Genomic DNA, 20660 nt, shown 5'->3' on the forward strand with positions numbered 1-20660 from the left:
GGAAATCACATCGGCGTCGCGAGACGATCCTTGAGTTTACATACACCTACCTGTTGTCCTTAATGAAACGTCGGGTGCATCTCTCTCGGGATGATCGAACGGCTCGCGATGACATGCGCACGCGAGGATCGATTTCCGACGAAATCTGCACGACGGGAGATCGAGATGAATTCGAGATAACCGGCGCCCTTCGTTCAACGAGTGCCTCACTTTGTCTTGTGAGAGAAGAGAAGGGTGAAGTTGGAGCTTTCTCGAGGCTGAAACGCAACCCCGAATTCCCGAGTGACAATTACGCACCCACACCCTGCGGCGACCGAGCACTCACTGACGCGAGCACTCTCGCCGGGCGCGGACGACGGCGCTCCGCTACAGATGGCGCCCAAGCTGCGGGCGCGCGCGATTGGTCAACGGTTCGGCATTCGCAGGTGCGTAAGCAGTGTATATATGCGTCGTGTGCATGTGTATACATGTGTACAATGGCGCGCGCTACAGTGAGCATCCGTGCGCGGATGCACTTGCGATTAGGATAGACAATGGTATCGCACGAGGGTTTCTGTAACTTGTTATCGATCATTTTCGACATCGTTAACAGCGACCTATGAGGACCAAACTCCGGTTAATCATCGATTAACTTACAGGGTGACTACACTGAGAAAAATGATTTGATTGTATCAACAAGACGTATCTGATAGAATGCATTTTGGTTAAACTAACCAAGAATTTCTAGTTATCACGATAGGACTGGATATTTTATAACTGGAACGTTTGATAGACTGTACTATAAGAATTTGGTTAGTATTTTCCAGTTGGATCTATAAAGCTTCTAGTTATATTACACTAGACATAAGAACAAACGAAGATGCAATCAGAATTCTGGTTAATCGCAGGGCACTCCAGCAGCATTCTATTGTTTCGTGTCGTGCGTGTTGATGCATCTTCGGGAAACGGATCGGCACGGACGGCACGTTTTCCTCCTCTAGTGAAATGAAATTAGTTAGTGCAATGGCTGTGAAGTGATGGCGGATGAAAAAACGTGTTCTCTTCTTATATTTGTTTTATACAGGGTGTCCCGTAATAATCGCCTAACCTCTCGTATGCCAATAGAGCAGATCGAGATGAAGAGAAAAGTCCCGTACCATTTTGCGACATTCGCAATAATAATCCTACACCTCGAGCGGCTCGGCACTTGCCTCCGCGCGCTCTGGATTCGCTTGACTTTAATATGCAATATTTCGATTATTATTGCGAATATCGCAAAATGATATGGGACTTTTCTCTTCATCTCGATCTGCTCTATTGGCGTGCGAGAGGTTAGGCGATTATTACGGGACATCCTGTATAAATACCAACATGATGTTTCATTTACAGCAATCCAAGAAAACTCACGGTAATGAAACAGAAAAACGTTTCTTTTCATTAAACAGTCATGTTAATTTAACTAAATACATTTAGTATTATTATCAAGAAAATCTGGTAAATTTAACAGGAAGGAATTAATCATGCTCATCTGGTAATTCCTAAAGGAATTCTGATTCGTCCATTTTCCAACAGACAAACTGGTTGAACCTACCAGATTTCTAATTAATGCAACCAGATTTTTTTTTCAGTGTACCATAAAACTTACATTATTTATATACGAGAATTATATTATTAATTAGAGGTTTTTATGTTAGCCACCCTGCAAGTTAATCGATGATTAAATTAATCGAAGTGGCCCTGAGAGCTTTTTTCCAAGATCGTCCTTGTCATTGCCATCGCTATAATTAACGATAACCGAAAAACTACCGATAACGAGTTACAGAATCGCACTACTGGTGATAAATCCATTATCGAACCTCAGCTGAGGACCTGACATTATATATTGCAGTCGAGGGGGAGGGGGAGAGATATATATAGCCATGGATGATGCTGATGACGAATGATTAATTAATAAAAACTTCTGTTACATCAAAATCGTCTTTGCATTGCAGATCTGTAGGTGTTACGTATCCTGTCGAGTGCGTAAATGACGTGCGAGAAGATGTTGAAACGTTTCAGAGGAAGATACCTCTACTGTCAATGTAAACATGATCCCTCTTAACGGCGTCACATTAGCACTCGCGGATCAGCGTTGATGCTCCAAAAAGAGAGCGAGTTACGCAACACTTTTCGACCAAATTTTGTGCGTGAAGATCGAAAGCAGAACTTTCGTTGCTGGGTAATCGGTGAAAGTACCCCGCATTCATCCGCCCACATTTTACCGTGTTTAAGTTTACATCGTCATGATGATCGGTGTTACCACTACGTCACGATGTTACCGAAGGTTACCGAACACGTTTCCTCATTTTTATGAGAATGATGAGAAGAACGACCGTTTTTATAATCGATTGATTTTTGTCCTACACTAATTATCATTTTCTTCTCCTATACCGACAACTTTTTGTATACAAAATTTCCTCTTTGACCGTGTGTAATTTCGTATCCTTGATCACTTGGTTGTATCTTGGACTTAACTGGCACAAAGGAAGCGTATTAATTATCAATTGGTCTCGGTGTTGCGTTTGTAAACTCTTTTTCTTACTTTTCGATAAATTATTCTTATTTCGCAACATCTTTCTTAAACGCTTATTCCTTATCACGCATCGCGATCATTTGATGATATCAAAATATTGTAAACGCTATTCTCTTTTTATACGAGTATGTACGCTGATAGAGATTGATGCACGGCGTTAATGCTTCGTGAGCATGCAGGATGCGTTCGCAAGTGTGTGCTCGCCAATGCGGGTATGTTGCAAAATTGCGAGATCGCGAAACACGTTGATTCCGCGTGCGGAATATCACGCGAGGGAACCGACCACGTAGGAAGGATATCGCAGTGCGAGCTGAATGTTAAACTAAGAGCAACGAATTTCCCTCTGTTTACAAAATCGCACGATTAGTCAACTCCCGAGGCCTATCCGTTTTGCAGAAGAGTCAATGACCGCGCATAAAACTAATTCCAAACGTACATAAAATGTGCAATTATTTATGTAAACATTTTTCTCTCGGAAAATTAAGATATTTTTTTAATTAGCGAACAGTAATTTGTAATTTTACAAATGAGAAATGTAGTATTGCAAATATATTGAGTTGACCGGAAAGTTAATTCTTAATACGAAGTTTTGCGTTTGAATTTTACTAAAAAAGTTCGCACGGATTTTCCGGTTGAACGAAGGTAATCATGGAATCACTATTATTGTGTAAATGTAACATTGCAAGAAACTTTTTCCTTTAATATCTTTAAAAAGACATTAGTCTTGTCTTAAAATTTTGTAGAATATTCTTATGTCAATGGCCAAACGCAATCATTTATCAAGAAGTCACGTTGCAATTATTTATCAAGAAGTCACGTTGCAATTATTTATCAAGAAATCGCGTTGCAGAAAAAAATTTTTTTTAATTAATCGCATCTGGAGAGATCGTATTTACACGAACCTATATAAATCTATGCAAATTACTTTAAGTATTTCTATTTTTCTAAAAAATGTGATTGTCAAAAGAAACTCACAACTGTTGCATGGAACAATGGAGCACAGTCATATGACGCGATGGGGGAAGACAATGACATAATAGAGATTACTCTCGGTCAGGCGAGTAACCTTGTTTAATCGAGTTGACCCTTAGCTGACGATTAAACAAATTGGTAAGATCTCGTAGATGTCGGAGCGAGATCTTTCATAAGGTTTATGACACCGGCTGTTATTTCGAAAATGTTTAGAATTATTATTAAAAACTATCCTACTCTGATCTCTAATTTTATAATTAAGTCATGCGCATGCAATGGTGCATGGAAGAACTTTTTCTTACTCATCTTATATGTATATTTCTGCATTTATATTTTTTAATATGAGCACATTGATAACAAGTACTTGCTTTTTACTTGTAACATATTTTGCTACATTAACTATGTTGTACGTAACGCGAATACGCAAATCTTAATAAATTAAACATGTATGGAAGTGACAGACGCAAATACGCTTTTTACCGTGGCGCACTTTTTACAATGCCCAACATCCGTGATATGAATGTGATAAACGGCAATCTAGAAAATATAGATAAACGAGGATCATCTTTGATTTTTCCGTATCATGGAAAAATGATCGATGCAAGACGATTAGTGTTATCTCATTGTGACAATACGAGAATCTAATCTCAGCATGATAAATCCGTACTTTGGATTACAGCTAGAAATAGCTGTTGAATCGAAAAATGCAACTATCGGGTTAATTCCCTTTTATACATAACGTCACTGGATTTTTATTCCAACTGGTTATCTAAAAATACAGAGATATAGTTTGCAGCGTTACACGGAGAAGTGAAAAGTGTTTGCGTTTAATTTTAACTGCGACGTACTTTTGTGCTCCGATGCGATTATTGATAGCACGTGGAAAATAATTTGAACAAATAACGATGTACACCTTCCTCTCTTAATATTTCTCCCTTTCTATGTTCTTCTCGCTCTTTTTATCCATCTCTCTTCGTCTTGATTCTTCAAATCTTCCTCTCTACCTTTCTCACAAAACGATTGCGCAACGCGCAGAAACGTGCCTTGCACAGCAAGGATATCCGGATTTCCTCGCTGAATGCCAAATATGTTTAGCAAAGTAATTATGTGTGTGCATGAAATAGGTTTGCCACTTGTCTGCAAGTGACGTAAATGGTAATGCGAAGATTGTGCATTAAACTGTACATTGGAAAATATCTTAACCACAAATATTGTGCAATGAAAAAGTCGAAGCAGACAATGAATGATCCATTTGACGAGTATCCAACAAGGCACAACAAACGTATATAAGTGATACATTTCAAACCGAACTGAGTTTCCAAATTTCCGTAAACGAGTTAAATTTGAATTATAATTCGTTAAAGATCAGATTAATCCTGGTAATCACGCAAAAATTCACTCGTAAACTCCGAACGTTCTTTTGTATTTTATTTAGAGACAATAACAAAACAAACAGTTAAGTCGATTCGAATCGAAAAAGTAACGTTATTTTAGATCACACACACATGGACGTTCCTGGAATATCAAGTAAATTGGCACGATAAAATTATTTATTCGCAAGCATAAATCTGTGTTCAATACACGGATTATCGCCGTTATAAATAGACGCTACAAAACCGACCTGAGATTATCTGCGTTGGACGATAACGATCATGATTCTTATGTATACGACAACGATAAATGGCTACGATAACTTGCTAAATTCATCACTGGAAAACGTGAGATAAGCAAGATAAGGATTAAACAGATAGTAAATTGAAATATATATTGTAAATTAATGACAACTTTCTTTTGATAAGAGGGTTATGAAATATAATACTCGCGTGATTGTGATTTGTACAATTTTCGCCGCGGCACCTATTTTGCTGTGAATTATTGTTGTGAATTATTTCGCAATTTGGCGCGATATTTTTAATAATATTTTTACTTTACATCAAAGTCACTCTGAATTTATTCCGCAGATGTTACGCAAATTTATTACGCGCGAAGATATCACGAGAGATCTTCGCACGTAATAAATTGCGTAACATGTGCGGAATAAATTCAGAGTGATTTTGATTGACAATAAGTTTTGAATATTATTTTCTAAAGGATTTTTCTTTCACATGGCTTAGCGTGTCGCAGTTCCAAATGCATAATTAAAAGCCGTAAATTGCCGGTTTTTATCGTGATAAGAGTCTGTCTCAATTTCAAATTAATAAATTCTTCTTATTTTACGTAAACCAGGCGTCAGTCCTGAATGACGAACGAACTGCACACGTGAAGAACACATAGAGGTCGTGCACGCGCGTGTAATTTCTGTCTCGAGAAAAATTACGAGCAGAAAAATTATCATTTAACAACAATTTATGATTACTGTTTTTTATCATTATTTTTTTCATGATTACTAACTAAAATAACAGTTTGATAATAAAATCGGTTTGATAATCGCGTATTTTTTTTCGTGAACGAATCTCCATTTGAAATTGTTCATTGACGATCGATTATGCTTCTGTAACATCGCGCTGCTCTTCGGTAGCTGAATTTAATTCTTAATCATTCAGGAAGGATGGCGTTTACGATGAAAGATTCATCAGGCCTCATGTAAGTAATATATCAGAGTAACTCGCGAGAGATAACATGCCCGACTCGTTCTGTGACGTACAATCGACACATTCGATCTATTCGCAGTCTTCCTTATATGTGCCTTGCAGCCCTACGTTTGAATAATTGGAATTTTACCTCGATGACGCCGCGTTATTAATAGAAATTATTAATTATCTAATATCCGAGCGTCTCTGAATCAACCCTGAGGGAACTCGGTCATTCATTTGTTCTTGGACAGATTAGATTCGCAGCGTCGGTCGTCAGAGGATTCTGCCGGAATCGTCCCGGTGAAAATTCACGCGAGCATCGCGAACAGCAGTTCTCGTTTCGAGATACTTCTGACCTAAACGCAGGTGAGGTGGGTGAAAGCAGTGCACTCGAGTGAAAGTCAAATTCACCGCGCCCGTCTCTCGGGGCTCGTAAGTGTCATTAATCGGCAGGATGAAGAAGTTAATGACAAGGCCGACGTGAGTACCCACGCTGCACCAAATCGACGCTAAACACCGATTCGAAAGCGAAAGAATTGCGCCTCAACCGCACGTGCTGCTTCTTTTCCACGATTTTACTCATATCGAACTGCATGATTAAAGCCGAAGGAGTATGTTATTAGGGGATCACGACAGTTTACGGTGCTTACATCTATAATAGAGATTTTATTATCAACGGTGGAATGAAACTTTAAGTTGCTTTGAAGAAAATGTCGATAAAGTATTTCAGTAATTAGGACATTAGTGTATTAGTAATTAGATTTCCCTAGGAAAATTCTTATCGAAGAAAATACGTTGGTTCTTCGTGTGAGAAATGTTTAAACCTGTTTCTAAAATGTTTCCCCATAATATCTATACATTTATGTGTAATTTATGAAGTTATAAAGGCATGTAAGTATATAGCACTCTATATACAGGGTGAGCACCTAAAACAGGCCACCTGAATATCTCGGCTGTTGTTGGTGATAGAAAAAAATGTGTCAGACCAAACTTGCATGGTTTCGAGGGACACATAATTTGTTCTAAATAATTTTTTATTAGGTGGACGCGTAGAGATCATACGAAGGTCAACTTTGTTTTTTTAAATGGTATATGTTTTTTTACATACCATCTAGTAGAGCGTTTGAAGATGCGCACACTGATATACGGGTCAAAATCATTCAAGGTCACTGAAGGCTAAAATTTCTAAGGCTAGAACTTTTTCATTTCTGAATTTACGTATTTTTAATAGCAGAGAACTCTAGGCAATATAAAGTAAATTATTTTCCCTTGCAGTTGGCCTTCAGTGACCTTGAATGATTTTGACCCGTAGATCAATGTGCGCATCTTCAAATGCTCTACTAGATGGTACGTAAAAAAACATATCATACCATTTAAAAAAACGAAGTTGACCTTCATATGACCTCTACGCGTCGACCTAATAAAAAATTATTTAGAACAAATTATGTGTCCCTCGAAACCATGCAAGTTTGGTCTGACACATTTTTTTCTATCACCAATAACAGCCGAGGTATAACAGCGATATTCAGGTGGCCTGTTTTAGGTGCCTCACCCTGTATACTTGTGGTAACGAAGCCCGTTATTCTCGCAAATAAAGTACAGGTCTGATAAAAATAAATTGCCGAATTAATTTGTAACCCACTACTTCTCGTGGCATAAATGAATTTGGTATTTAAATATATAGTAATTAGCGATAATTAATGTGAGATCAAACGGCAAGTAAAAGCCGTTACTGTTTTCCTTAATAAATAATCCTCTACAATGTTATTTGATATAAAATATGCGATAATTATTCTCTTTATATTATTACTCGCTTTTCTAAGACGCAGAGAAATGCAGCAAGCATCGTAACAAGTAAAAGTTTACACTATTTAGATTACAGAAAAAATTACAGTATACTCATCGTGCAGTATACCTCTTCCTTTCGGAAATTTCCATTATATTGGATTCTTCTACAAGTTTTTATTCATTCCAAGAAACTTGACAATCAATCAATTAAATTTAAAGAAAATTACATGACATAGAAAACTTTCTCGATCAAAGTACTCTTATCTTTCTAGATACCAGGCAAACTTCGCAGCCCGGCTTGATGCACTCGCGCATTCTTAGAACTGGTCGCACGCGTCCGCGTCGCTACGGTCGCCGGGTAAGCGGATAAGCGCTTGCCGCTGCATTCCACCTGTCAACTAGGTGATTTTGCGGGCCCTCGCGAGGACGAAAAGACGCGCAAAAGTATCATTGTTCCCTTAAAGTCCCGCGGACGCAATGCCGAACGATCGAAACCGAAATGCGAGCAGGTAGCCCCGAGAATTCTCGCTGCCTCAATATGGCAGTGGCTAAGTTGCAGGACATGGTAGCGCGCACGCACACACACATATAATACGTGCACTCCGCGTGCGGAGCACACATTCGAATGTGAATACACTCACCGCTTTAACAGCCATCGTCCATCGGCCGGTCGCGCCGCATCCCGTTGCGGTTTACGGTGGACGGACACCGGAGTATCCGGCTGGAACATCCGACCGCCGCGATTGTCACTGATCTGAAGTTAGGTTGCCTAAGAACTCGAAGCCGCGTTCAAGTCGATGCCGCTCCACGTTCCATGCTCCCCCTCTCGCCCCCTCCTCCGCAGGAATCCACCGTGCGTGCCAACGTTCACGCCGCTCGCTCAGGGTGACCGCTTCTGCATTTTTTAATAACTCCCAAGAGGCGCGAGCTCGACGCGCGAGCCGCGCGCGACGAACGACGGCGTCGCCGATCGAGATCTCGAACTGCAATTTCGCGAAACGAAATTTTGCGAGGCGAAGAACGAAGCGAACCGACCGCTCCAACCAGCGACGCTCGCCACGACATAACTGGATGCGAGTTAGGTGGGGGAACTGGACTGACGATGAAGAACATAATAATGGGAGGGGAAGAGTTGTCGAGGGTGGGGGTAGGGCGTGGGACAGTTAGGATAAAAGGGAGAAAGGGCCTTTTACTGGCAGGAGAGGATACGATTGTCATGTCACGAATAATGTAATTTATATATTAAATCTTTTAGTTCTTTTGTTTCTTTTTTCAGGAGGGAGGGGGGGAGGGAGCCTGCGGAAAACCAATCGCTCAAACAAATCGAATTACATAAATTATATCCATAAATTATTATTGTATTGGTATAAAATATAATATTAGATAAAGATTAATCTATAAAATATTAATCTGTAATTTGCAATTCAAGTTTCCAGATAACACAAACACTTTCTATGAACATTCAATGAATATGCGTCGAGAATATTAAGAATATTCTAAAAATGTACTAGAAGACATTCTATAAATCTACGTAAAATGTTGAAATGAGACCAATTTAAATATTCTAGATAGATCCAAAGAATATTGTTTAGCATATTTCAAGAATATTCATAGAAGCTGTTTAGTACAATCTAAAGAACATTTGCAGAATATTCTACAATTGAATTATATTCAGGCTGCGTTCTTCCAAAATTCACTGTCAGTACTGAAAATCTATAGTGTATGTCACATATACTTATATAGTATAATATATAGTATACGTAGTACTGACAGTGAATTTTGGGACGCAGCCTTAATGAAAACAACAAAATATGTTTTATCATATACATATAATAAAAATAGTTATGATATAGGATAGATTGCAATTGATTATTTATAATATATGTATATATAAATTCACAACTAAATTAGTATATTACAACTTATGTATAGGATGACTTATACATAACATGATGAAACATATTTTGATGTTATTTTTTATCTTTTTTTATCAACATATGTATTTGCATCTAACTGATCAATGATGGAAAAATAAATATAATTTATATACATATAGTATATATTTCAAACATGAACACTTGCAAAATGAACACTATATATGAACACGTAAAATAATTTGTCGCCAATTTGCGTATGGTAATTCGCCAGTGCTCCACGTGAAAGTGAAACGAAAAAGAGATTAGGTTATGAGTTGGTATTTCCTGTGCTTTCTGAACGCCATCTACATTTTCAATACATTTGAATATTCTGTGAACATTTATAGAATATGTAAAGGATATATTCGTATTGCTGATATTTTAAATGTTGTGGGCAGATTTATAGACTATTCTTTATAAATAAGGATATTCTACAAATGTGTATGGATGATTTCTTTGAGAATATTCTCAAAGAAGTATATTCGAAGCTATATAGAATATTCATAGAATATTGTGTGTTATCTGGGTTTTTTCTATGTCATGTTATTTTCTTCAAATTTAATTGATTGTCAAGTTTCTTCTCGCGCATGCAGTTTTTCTGCTACAATAAAAATAAGAATACCCTCGCAGTAAAGAGAATAGAACGCAGTTTTAAAATGAAGCGAAAATAACCCAGGCAGCACATGTTAGCCTAATATATGTTTCTTAGACGTATCTAATATCTAAGAAACATAAAGTGCCATTTAAGAAACGGTTTAAATAGAAACCGTTTTTAGACCTAAATTTTAAAAACGTATTTTTCACCTTTCCACAGAAACGAAAAATGTGTTTTATTAAATTGATTTGAAATTATATAATTAATATAGAAAAAATAGTAATTTCTACTTACTTTGCGAGTATTAATTATTTTTACATCATACGTTTCAATGTACTCGATTATGGAACAAGAGACAAAAATCAACACAAGTGTGTGTGATTCCCACCTCTGATTCACCAAGCGACCGATAGATGGCCAGACGTGACGTTCTCGCAAGTAACATTTGTGCTATCACCTTATAAATAACCATCCGGAAAACCGATCCAATACTCTTTTCTTCTTCTTTTCTCTTGAAACTTTTGAGATCACTATTACTTGAAGTGATATTTCAAAAGAGTGGAGATTCCACTGCACGAAATTTAGGGAGTAATTCATAAAATATAAAAATGTAGTTTTTTACAAAAATGTGACTTAACTCTGTCTATCTTTGAGGCACTGATATATAGAATTGATAAATATTTTTTTGATGGTTTCTGAAACGTTTTTTTGCCGAAAAAGAAACGTTTTTTCGTTGGACATTTTTCTGCTAAATAAACGTTTCAATAAAATGGTTATGAAACGTTACGGCAAAACGTTTATGAAACGGTTTTGAAACCAATGTGTGCTGCCTGGGAAATGCTTTCCGAAATAATTAACCGAAACTTTTGCGTGCGGTTGGACTATATAACCACTTGCACCGGGCGCAATTCGTTCGTTTGCGTTTACGGTGCGTGACTAACGTGAATTTTTTTCATTCACCTGCAGCGTGCAGTGTCGCGCAGCAGGTGTTATTAAGAAACGACTAGGTAGAAGGGCAGTAATAACAGCGTCGACATATATAATAAGCATTGCGCACTTTCATAAAGGTCTCTCGTTTTTGTTGAGTTTAATTCAATTGTTTCCCGAATTTTCTTGCTATGTTAACAATTATTTTCAGCGCTTCACACTTGCGCAAAACGCGACCGACTGCGTCGTCAATTTTTTATTTTTCCACTTGCAGACCATTCGTGCGGATATTATTTCTCATTTTTTTGCAAGAACGATTTCTCGCTCTTCAACATGATCGAACGATACGATTTTGCATAAACAAACCTAATTAAGTGAACCATGTTGCCACCTACCGGCATTTTCTTGCCTGGACTTTACGGATAACCTAACCTCGCGCACGTACCTGCGCACACATACAAACACGAGATACCGCGTGGTCAGTTGTTCATGAGTTAAAGCGGTTTTGCGGTATGGCATCGATAGCTCAATTACTAAATTATTTCAAAGCGGATACGAAAGAGTTTGAGTCATTGCTTCATGATTTAATAGTCAACAGTAATGATGTGCCGTTTGACAGCGAAGAGGTCCGAGATGTATATCGTTTAATCTTTTAAATGCTCTGCGTACGTTGTGTCTTACACTAATTACGTTACGTTTCAGGTTGATGCACTACAAAACACTCTCGTGACGAGCATTAATTCTCGCCTAAGTCACGCAAGCACCCGCTACAACGGCTTACTTATTCTGGACAGAGTTTTGGACGAGTGTTCCAAGGATGTACTCTTGAAGTATGGCCTGTTGTGGATAACGAAGGCTACCCAAGTGCTGGAAAATGTGCACAGCAATACGCGTGATCTGGCACTCGCCTGCAAAGTGTTGGGATCTCTGATCGAGCGTTGTAAAGGAATCCCGGAATTGAGTAAGCAGATTTCCATGCACAGCGTGAAGCACCTCGTAAGTGCGCTCAACGCTTTACAGGCTGACGCCAAGTGCGGAGCGGTGTATTATTTAATGGCCGTTTTGCTGTATCATTATCCCGAAGTCTGCGAGAAGTTTCAGGTACGTGTCTATTTGTTGTTGAGAATTTTGGGTACAGTGACAGCTTCAAGGGTCACTTTAACGCTTTCGCAGGTGTCCATTAAGAAGATGATACTGTCGCAAATCGATTCCACCGAAGAGAATTTGATCAACGCAAGTGCAAAGTGCTATGTTCTCTTGTCCAAAGCGGTGGAGCGCTCGTTTAAACCACCGCCGGAGAGATCTGTGTATAGTGGTTGGCTGTACAACGAGGCATTGCTTTGCAACACTTTGCATGCTATAATGGATACGTTGTTCTCTGAATTGATAGAGTTGGAGAGTGTGGATGTGTGGGAGCGGTTGGAACTGCCGTCCATATCTGAGAACAATATAGTGGAATATTATAATACGCATAGACGGAGATTTTCAAATCTCTGCACCTATCTGTCCTCCATGTTAAGGTTAATCTTAAATTGATGCTACTAAATTTATATTTCAATAATATAATTATTTAAATATGTATATGGTTTTTTTGAACTTGTGTCTGATTTCTAATTGCAGTGGATACCAAGCGAAAAATTCTGTTTTCCCCAATGACATTCTGAAAGTTTTGTGTCGGGGACTGGCGATAGTACCATTAAACCTGAAGAATGCGAGTTTTAAAGAACAGATGCTGTATATAATTTTACCGAAGTTGCACATTAGTTTACTTTCCGTTTTGGATGCATTTATAAACGGGTAAATTTTCATCAACTATTATAGCTTCATCTTTAGTCGAGCGATTTATACGATTATGTAACGTAATCTGCAATATAAATGCGTATCTTTCAGATTTGCGCAGGAGCTAATTCCATTTGGAGCGAAAATATTGCAGTTGCTGCAACAAACGCTGCAGTGGACGAGCACTGTGTTAGACAATCAAATAACTATCGGCAGCGTCAAACCTTTCAAAAGCGTACGAGTACACACCTACAGATGTCTCTCCTCGTGGCTGACGAGCACTGGTTCACTGTCTGGTATAGAAACGATTGCGAATGAATGCATCGTCTACATACTGAAAGATATAATTCCAGAACGAGATCGTATATTATTAACCGTAAGTAGTTCAGATAACTGTGTCACCTGAATAGTGCAAATTATATTGTAAAACTACGCAATTCACTTAGAAATTATTTCGTCTGATTTCAGGTGCAGCAGAAAACGCAGCATTTGTCCAAGCGGGCAATGAAACGTTTCAAAGAGAGCCAATATGAAAATAGTTCTATTCTGAATGATCAAGCGGCTTCAACGAAAAATGTGTCTCTAGATACGGATTTGTGCAAAGAGGCTCTCGTTGCCCTGCAGAACATATTTTCCAATGGCGTTTTACTGAAACAAACTTTGTACAAGGTAACTTACCTAACTTTATTTATCATTGATTTTGATTACTATTTATTACGATGATATGTATCACACTTGGCTAATTTGAATATTTTTAGAACGTGCAGAACAGCGTGATACCTCTATTACACGATCTTTATTTGGGTTCCTCCGAGCAAAACTTTTACAAAGCTCACAGTGAATGCCGTTTGGAGTTGTTTAAAGTATCGAAGGCTCTGCAGATGAACCCGCACATTACGTTAGCCTTTCCCCTGCAATATTGCCTAAAGATATCGCACATGGCGGCGTACGACGTCGATCTGGACGTCGCTCAAGAAGCGAGACTTGCGTTAGCCGAGTTGGAAAAAATTATACACCCTGCTGCGCCTACGTTACAATTACCTCGGGAGCGGTAAGTTTACATCAGCTGCTTTTATGTACGCACGAATTACAGACACGTGTATCATTCATTTATTGCAGAAAACCTGATGAGTCTGTTACTGAAAACGAAGTCGAAGAGATAACCAGCAAATCAGACAAAAGAAGTAGGACTGAAGAGGAATCTTCTGCAGATGTAATATCGTCTATACTTAAACGGTCAAGATTAACGGTAGAATGTACAGAAGCAGTACAGTTCGAACGGTCTGAAGAGAACGCAGAATCGATAAAAATGAGTGATAGCATAGATGCGAATAAATCTCAGGCAGACGCTTGTGCAAAAATGCACGAGCTCGTGAGAACGCCGGTAGAGCAGGAGACCGGAAGTGTATTACGGGAACAAGAGAAAACACACGCCGATGAGGAAAATCAATCAAAGGTTGATGAAATTGTGGATATTGCTGAGGAAAGTGGAGCGGAATGTGAGTTAACTGGGCATGTCGACGAAGAAGAACAAGAGGAGCAACCTAGGGATCTAGCACCGTGTACAAATCAAGTAGATAAAAGTGTACAAAGGAGCCCGGACATTGCTGAAGAAGAAGCAAAGTTATCGCAAAATATTGTGGAAGAGGAGGAAAGGATGGCACTAAATTATCAAATGATGTTTAACGATGACGTAACATTAAGTGACTAAACGATTTTATATTGAATATAATTTTATAATTAAAAACAAAGATATATATAACACGTAGAGTTATGTGGAAAGTAATTTAACCAAGGAATGGCACTCCCGTTAACAATCCACCATTTTTTTTCGGTTGCGTTGCGCTCTTATCGATTTTCGATTCTTCTGTATTCCGACCCATCGATCTGTTTGCATTGTCGGATTTCAGATTGGGCATCATTCCGCTGAATACGTCGACTGGTTTCTGAAGGGCAGACATCGTTCCCTTAGCACCTTGTTCTATTAATTGAAGAGGCACCTCGTACAAACTGCATATAGGTGATTTTAACCGTTCTGGCATGACGGTCCACAGTCCCATCTCGCAGTATCTAAATTCATAATACACATATATGGTAAACAGCTCAACAATAATAATTACATCAATTAATAATTATAAATTAGCATGTAACTGACAGATATAATATTTGTAATAATATTTGATATAATTTTTGTAACATGATTTGATCGTCACCTAAAATTATTCATGCTTTTCGGAGCAGCCGAGATGCTAACAAACGAGTTCGTATCATCAGTGAATTTTGAAGCTATCTCTGGTATCCAAGCGCCATCGGTAGGGCGTGCACTAGTAGGAACGCTAACAGTGCCACTCCTCGCAAAGTTTGCTATCATATCTGTGAAAATCTCCGTTACACGTTCATCCTCTGGATCGGGTACGCCGCTGTCGCTTATTTTATCACCGGTAATCGTATTTCGATTAAAAATGAAGCCTAAATCATCGCCGTGATTCATATTACCTATATGGCATATAAGTATTAATTTTAATTTATTTATTGTGTGTGCGAACAATGAAACGATAGAATTATCGATTAACAGAAATTGTACCGTCCGATGATGATCGTTTCGCGTCGACGATTGGCAATCCGGCAAGGAAGTCTTTAGCGTAATTCCTTTTTCCCTTGTGATCAAAAGTGTACAGGAATGCATTCGCTTTTTTAGACCACTGATCGACGGTGAGAAATGCGGGGGCGTTGTAAAGCGAATCGCCGAGAGCTTCCGCAACCTTGCCGATTGTGTTCTGCGCGCCGTCGCTCCCGAGGATATTAAAGTAGCCGCGAAAGGCTTGCGGAACGAGCCGCGAGCCGTTCTGCATATTCGGAATGGTGTTTTGCAGGTACGGTATAAAATCGCCGGTCAAATAATTCGGCACCGTCCTCAGTTTGTCTTGCACCTCGTCCTTGTATCGGCCAAAAACCGCGCCTCCGGTCTCGTCGCTCATAACTCCCGTTAATAGCGGTACAGCTGGAAAATCGCCGAGCTTCAGGGAATCCTCCGGTGGCGCGGTCATGAAGTTCGGAAGCGATCTTAAAGACATAGTCGAGACAGTGAGTCACTCATCAACGTTAAATGAAGTGTACACATTCCCGGCGAGTTGGCGCGTTACCTCGCGTCATTGGGTCCTTCTACTACAGGACCGGGTGCGAGCAGACTCGACAAACTAGAGACGAAACCCCGTGCGGTCGCCCGAATGTTCTCCAGCCCGGAATCGACTCCGATTAACTGTTCCACTGGCAGTTCCCGCAGACACCGTACCATCTGCCGGACATCGTCCGTTGGACAGCCGCGTTCACGCGCTGCGTATCGAGCGGTCTTCGAAGGATCCTTGTCGACGGCGAAGTGAGACAGAATTGAACCCGACATAGCGATCAATCCGCTAAAAGCGTCTGAAAGGATGTAACATTTCGTTAGATAAGATAAGAATGCACTTTCTGTCCGCGACGCAATTTTATGTGTAATTACTTAAGCAGAACTTTGATAACGACAGCATCATAGCGGAACTGGCGCCGGTGCCATGACCGAAGGCCACTACTTTATTCGGATTGCCGCCGAAGAACTGTATGTAATCCTTCACCCAATCGACGGCTAGTATCATGTCGAACATGCCGTTATTCCCTGGCAATTCCGGCGTACCTGTACTCAAAAATCCTGAAAAGCATTTGGATTTAGTTATTCGCTTACTTTCTCCCTTGCTACATCTCATATCTATTATATCTTAATTATATTTAATTTAATTTAATTTAATTATATTTAATTTAATTTAATTATGTTTTGATTATAAGTTCTATTTTTCTTTTTGTTTCAATCACCTAACGTCCCCAATCTATACTGAATGGATACGACGACCATCTTCTTTTTAATGAGGTGTCTCATTTCGTACTGGCACGCTGAACCCCTTCTAAAGCCACCCCCATGAATCCATATCAGTACGGGATAGCCATCGCCGGAATCTGGAAGCGCCGGGGTGAAGACATTCAAGAACAGACAGTCCTCGTTTCCTATAATTTTCCCGTCATGGCTCGGCTGCGGGCAAGGAGGTCCCCATGTAGTAGCGTTGATTTCTCCTTCGAGGTACACGGGTGCAGCTCGCTATAAATTTACTTTTTTCATTACACGCGAAAGATAAATATTAATTAAGAATAAAAATTGTCAAAGTATTTTTCTGTATCACCTTTCGCTATATACATTTCGCGTACATTTGCTGCCTTGTATTTTTGGAACAATTGATAACGCGTGTATCAAATTCATTAAATTAGCCCATCGAGGCAGGATGCGCTGAGAGATAAAACGATGTTCCGTTTAACTTAATTGATCGTGCTATCAAGACTTCCATATTAGTGATAGCGTAAAAAATTTAACGAAAAGCGATTTTTGCCCCGGGGTTTGAACAAGGCTATTATTAATGATTGTTTGCTAAAACGACGAACACGCTTATTGATTACGATAGGTCATTGAATTTTAATTATTGCACGCATTGTGATACAACTGCCATAGTTCGCATATACCGGTTTAATGCATTATTAATTAAGCAATTGTCTGCGTTCGCGAATAGGACAGAAAAATCTAAGTTTAAGAAACTTTTTACGGCTTAACACAAATATTATTGTTCTATTTTTGTATATCATAATTCTTAAAAGTACATTATTAAATATTTTCAATCCAAATTGTAATAATAAAAATACCTACATATAAATCGATTTTTAAAAGCATAGCATTGAATGTGTTACTAAACATTTTATTTAGTTTGATATAAAAATTGTTAATAATATTAAAAGTGCAAGCTGGATACAACAATATAATTATATATACCTATTGCTTTATAAAATAATTATTTCACTATTATTTTCTAAACATCCTTTTACCTGAAATCTGCTCTGACCCGTTGGAGCCTCTCCAAACCGGATTCCGCGAAAAGTGTAGAAACCTTTGTCGGGATCACGGCTGCCGATTACACGCGCGTATCGATCATTTTTATTCACAAAAACTACCGGATCATCCTCGGGAGGTTGCGCGGCCGCGCGACCACCCACGATCCTTTTCTGTCTAATTACATCTCCTGCATTGATTAACGAACAAAGTAAAAGAACGAAGAGCGAGCAGACACGTCTATCCATTCTGAATATACGCGTTGAAATAAAAGAATCACCGCCTAGTCTTGCCGGTTATTCCGTCGAAACTTGGTGGGGAGTTATATCGAGTTATATCGAGATTCTTCTTTATTGAAGAATCATTATAAAAGCCTCATCTCTTTATCATTTCTGTGTTGAAGATTTAAACATGCCTGCGTAATTTACTCGACAAATAAAATTAATAATTTTATTTGCACATGAGGAGATTGAAAAAAAGGAAATAATTTTGATTCTGCAGGTAAAATTAAATTTTGTCTAGTATGACAGTTAACTTAGAAAGTTTTGTACAATTATTTAATAAATTATTTAACTGTTTGACAGCAACTGTAAAAAGTTTTAGCAAGCTTTTTATTGCCATTACTGATAGAATAATTTTACTGCGAAGCAATTTTGTTACTTATTTATTAAACTTTAAAATGTTACCAAAATATAAAAAATGTGCATAAATATGAATTAATGGTCCGAATATATCTCCGAGCGCACGCAGCAAATTTGAATTAAAATTTTGGCGGGCTCACTACGTGATACAAACGGAGGAGTGAATGATCGCCGACCACGACCAACCAACTTCCGCTTCTTACCTTTCTCTGTTGAGTATATCGGCTCGCTCGGTACGTGTACAAGATTTCGTTGGTACATTATCCGTATTTATTTACATATATAAAACAAATCCATTAAGAAATATTTGCATGAAAGTCAATTCTCTTACCCGTGCGTAGAATACGGTCGATATTTTTCATAAATTATCGAATACGATAGATTTGTACTTTAAGCATCTGCATTTTGAGGTTAAGTTAAGGTGCCAGAAGCAAGGGTACCTAACACGCGTGAGGTTATACTCGCGACGAACGCTGTCGTGATAAGATCGTGCTTTCCTTCCAGATTTTGAGTCATGGGTCGAGTAATTCGCGCACAGCGTAAAGGTGCGGGATCAGTTTTCCGCTCGCACACGAAGAGGAGGAAGGGAGCGCCGAAACTCCGCTCCTTGGACTTCTCCGAGAGGCATGGATTCATCAAGGGTGTTGTTAAGGTTTGTCCACGTTTTTCTGCCATTTTCCTACAAAATAATTACTAATATAGTTGCAAAATAATACTAAAAAGATATTAATATAATTGCAAAGGTTGAAATTGTATTTCGAAAAGTATGTAAAATTTGCTTTACTTATTTACTCCATTTTTCCGAATTTTTCGATATTGTTCATGATGATTTCTATACCTGATCGTAAGTGACGATAAGTAGAGGCTCTTTCTGAAGATACAATCTTGTATTTTAAACTTCTATCTTCTTCTTAATTGCATAGATATCTGAAATCCATTATGTTTCTCTTCCAGGACATCATCCACGATCCTGGTCGTGGTGCGCCACTAGCGATGGTACATTTCCGTGATCCGTACAAGTTCAAAACACGGAAAGAGTTATTTATTGCACCAGAGGGAATGTACACCGGCCAATTTTTATACTGCGGAAAGAAAGGTATATTGAACTGTTGCGCTTGATAAATGTTAAAAAAATTAAGATTATTAAAAAATCGAGAAATGGATATTTGATCTCTAACGTGATAATATTTCAATTTATTTAGCCAATCTCCAGATTGGAAATGTGATGCCGGTCGGCATGATGCCCGAAGGTACGATCGTCTGCAACTTGGAGGAGAAGACCGGCGATAGGGGCCGACTGGCCAGAGCTTCCGGCAATTACGCCACAGTGATCACTCACAATCCCGACACTAAGAAGACCAGGGTCAAGCTACCGTCTGGCGCTAAGAAAGTCATTCCCTCCAACAACAGAGCGATGGTCGGGATTGTCGCTGGTGGTGGACGCATAGACAAGCCGATACTCAAGGCTGGTAGGGCTTATCACAAGTACAAGGCGAAGAGGAACTGCTGGCCTAAGGTACGTTTTTTAATTGTCGCATCATTGGAAAGCAAAGCACCGATGCAAGGGCTCATTTTTGTCCAATGATGGCAACGGACATTTGAAACCCAAAGAACTTCTTGTGGAAACTTTTTTTTTACTGAGAAACATGACTCGCTCTTGTACTTGAATCCCTTCGTGCATCGTTGCTGAGTGCGATACTCTCGTTTTAGGTTCGTGGTGTTGCTATGAATCCCGTGGAGCATCCTCACGGTGGTGGTAACCATCAACACATCGGTAAGGCGTCCACTGTCAAGCGTGGAACGAGCGCCGGTCGTAAGATCGGTCTCATTGCCGCTCGTCGTACCGGTAGAATCAGGGGAGGCAAGACCGACACGAAGAAAGACGATTAGACTAAATATGTGGTCGATTAAACAGAATGTATAATAAAAAAACAATATTCATACAAAATATTTATATTTCTCTGCCATCGAACTTGCGGAATCACGAATTTTCTGAAATATTGTCGAAAATTGCA

General features: G+C 39.0%; 4 protein-coding genes across 8 annotated transcripts in view; 2 read left to right on the forward strand and 2 right to left on the reverse strand.

The window, feature by feature from the left end:
- Positions 1-8779, reverse strand: part of LOC105283288 — a 43750-nt gene extending 34971 nt beyond the window's left edge. Inside the window, exon 1 of one of the 3 annotated variants that reach the window (XM_011345918.3) lies at positions 8526-8779. The gene's annotated coding sequence lies outside the window, so the exon portion shown is untranslated. Of the gene's footprint in view, positions 1-50; positions 343-8525 lie in introns of those variants that run through there. The other 2 variants (XM_011345919.3, XM_011345917.3) reach the window with 2 other exon arrangements.
- A 2832-nt stretch (positions 8780-11611) lies between these two features.
- Positions 11612-14869, forward strand: LOC105283283 (proline-, glutamic acid- and leucine-rich protein 1). 2 transcript variants are annotated; one of them, XM_011345910.3, is made up of 8 exons: positions 11612-11957; positions 12025-12423; positions 12496-12842; positions 12943-13119; positions 13213-13477; positions 13570-13770; positions 13860-14152; positions 14221-14869. In XM_011345910.3, the coding sequence occupies exons 1-8, from the start codon at positions 11835-11837 to the stop codon at positions 14810-14812; spliced, it is 2397 nt and encodes a 798-aa protein (XP_011344212.2). In that variant the 5' UTR covers positions 11612-11834; the 3' UTR covers positions 14813-14869. The 2 variants fall into 2 exon arrangements, with proteins under 2 accessions (XP_011344212.2, XP_011344213.2); XM_011345911.3 differs by having other exon boundaries at positions 11618-11948.
- On the reverse strand, positions 14817-18693 carry LOC105283284 (liver carboxylesterase 2). The gene is made up of 7 exons (XM_011345912.2): positions 18001-18693; positions 16948-17227; positions 16601-16786; positions 16245-16524; positions 15686-16164; positions 15315-15597; positions 14817-15171 (listed from the first exon to the last, which is right to left on the reverse strand). The coding sequence occupies exons 1-7, from the start codon at positions 18250-18252 to the stop codon at positions 14889-14891; spliced, it is 2043 nt and encodes a 680-aa protein (XP_011344214.1). The 5' UTR covers positions 18253-18693; the 3' UTR covers positions 14817-14888.
- A 110-nt stretch (positions 18694-18803) lies between these two features.
- On the forward strand, positions 18804-20593 carry LOC105283286 (60S ribosomal protein L8). 2 transcript variants are annotated; one of them, XM_011345913.2, is made up of 5 exons: positions 18804-18878; positions 19150-19297; positions 19600-19741; positions 19848-20161; positions 20356-20593. In XM_011345913.2, the coding sequence occupies exons 2-5, from the start codon at positions 19160-19162 to the stop codon at positions 20533-20535; spliced, it is 774 nt and encodes a 257-aa protein (XP_011344215.1). In that variant the 5' UTR covers positions 18804-18878; positions 19150-19159; the 3' UTR covers positions 20536-20593. The 2 variants fall into 2 exon arrangements, with proteins under 2 accessions (XP_011344215.1, XP_011344216.1); XM_011345914.3 differs by having other exon boundaries at positions 18860-18900.
- Positions 20594-20660: the final 67 nt, after the last annotated feature.

This window comes from Ooceraea biroi, chromosome 14, assembly GCF_003672135.1.
Source record: "Ooceraea biroi isolate clonal line C1 chromosome 14, Obir_v5.4, whole genome shotgun sequence".
NCBI lineage: Eukaryota > Metazoa > Arthropoda > Insecta > Hymenoptera > Formicidae > Ooceraea > Ooceraea biroi.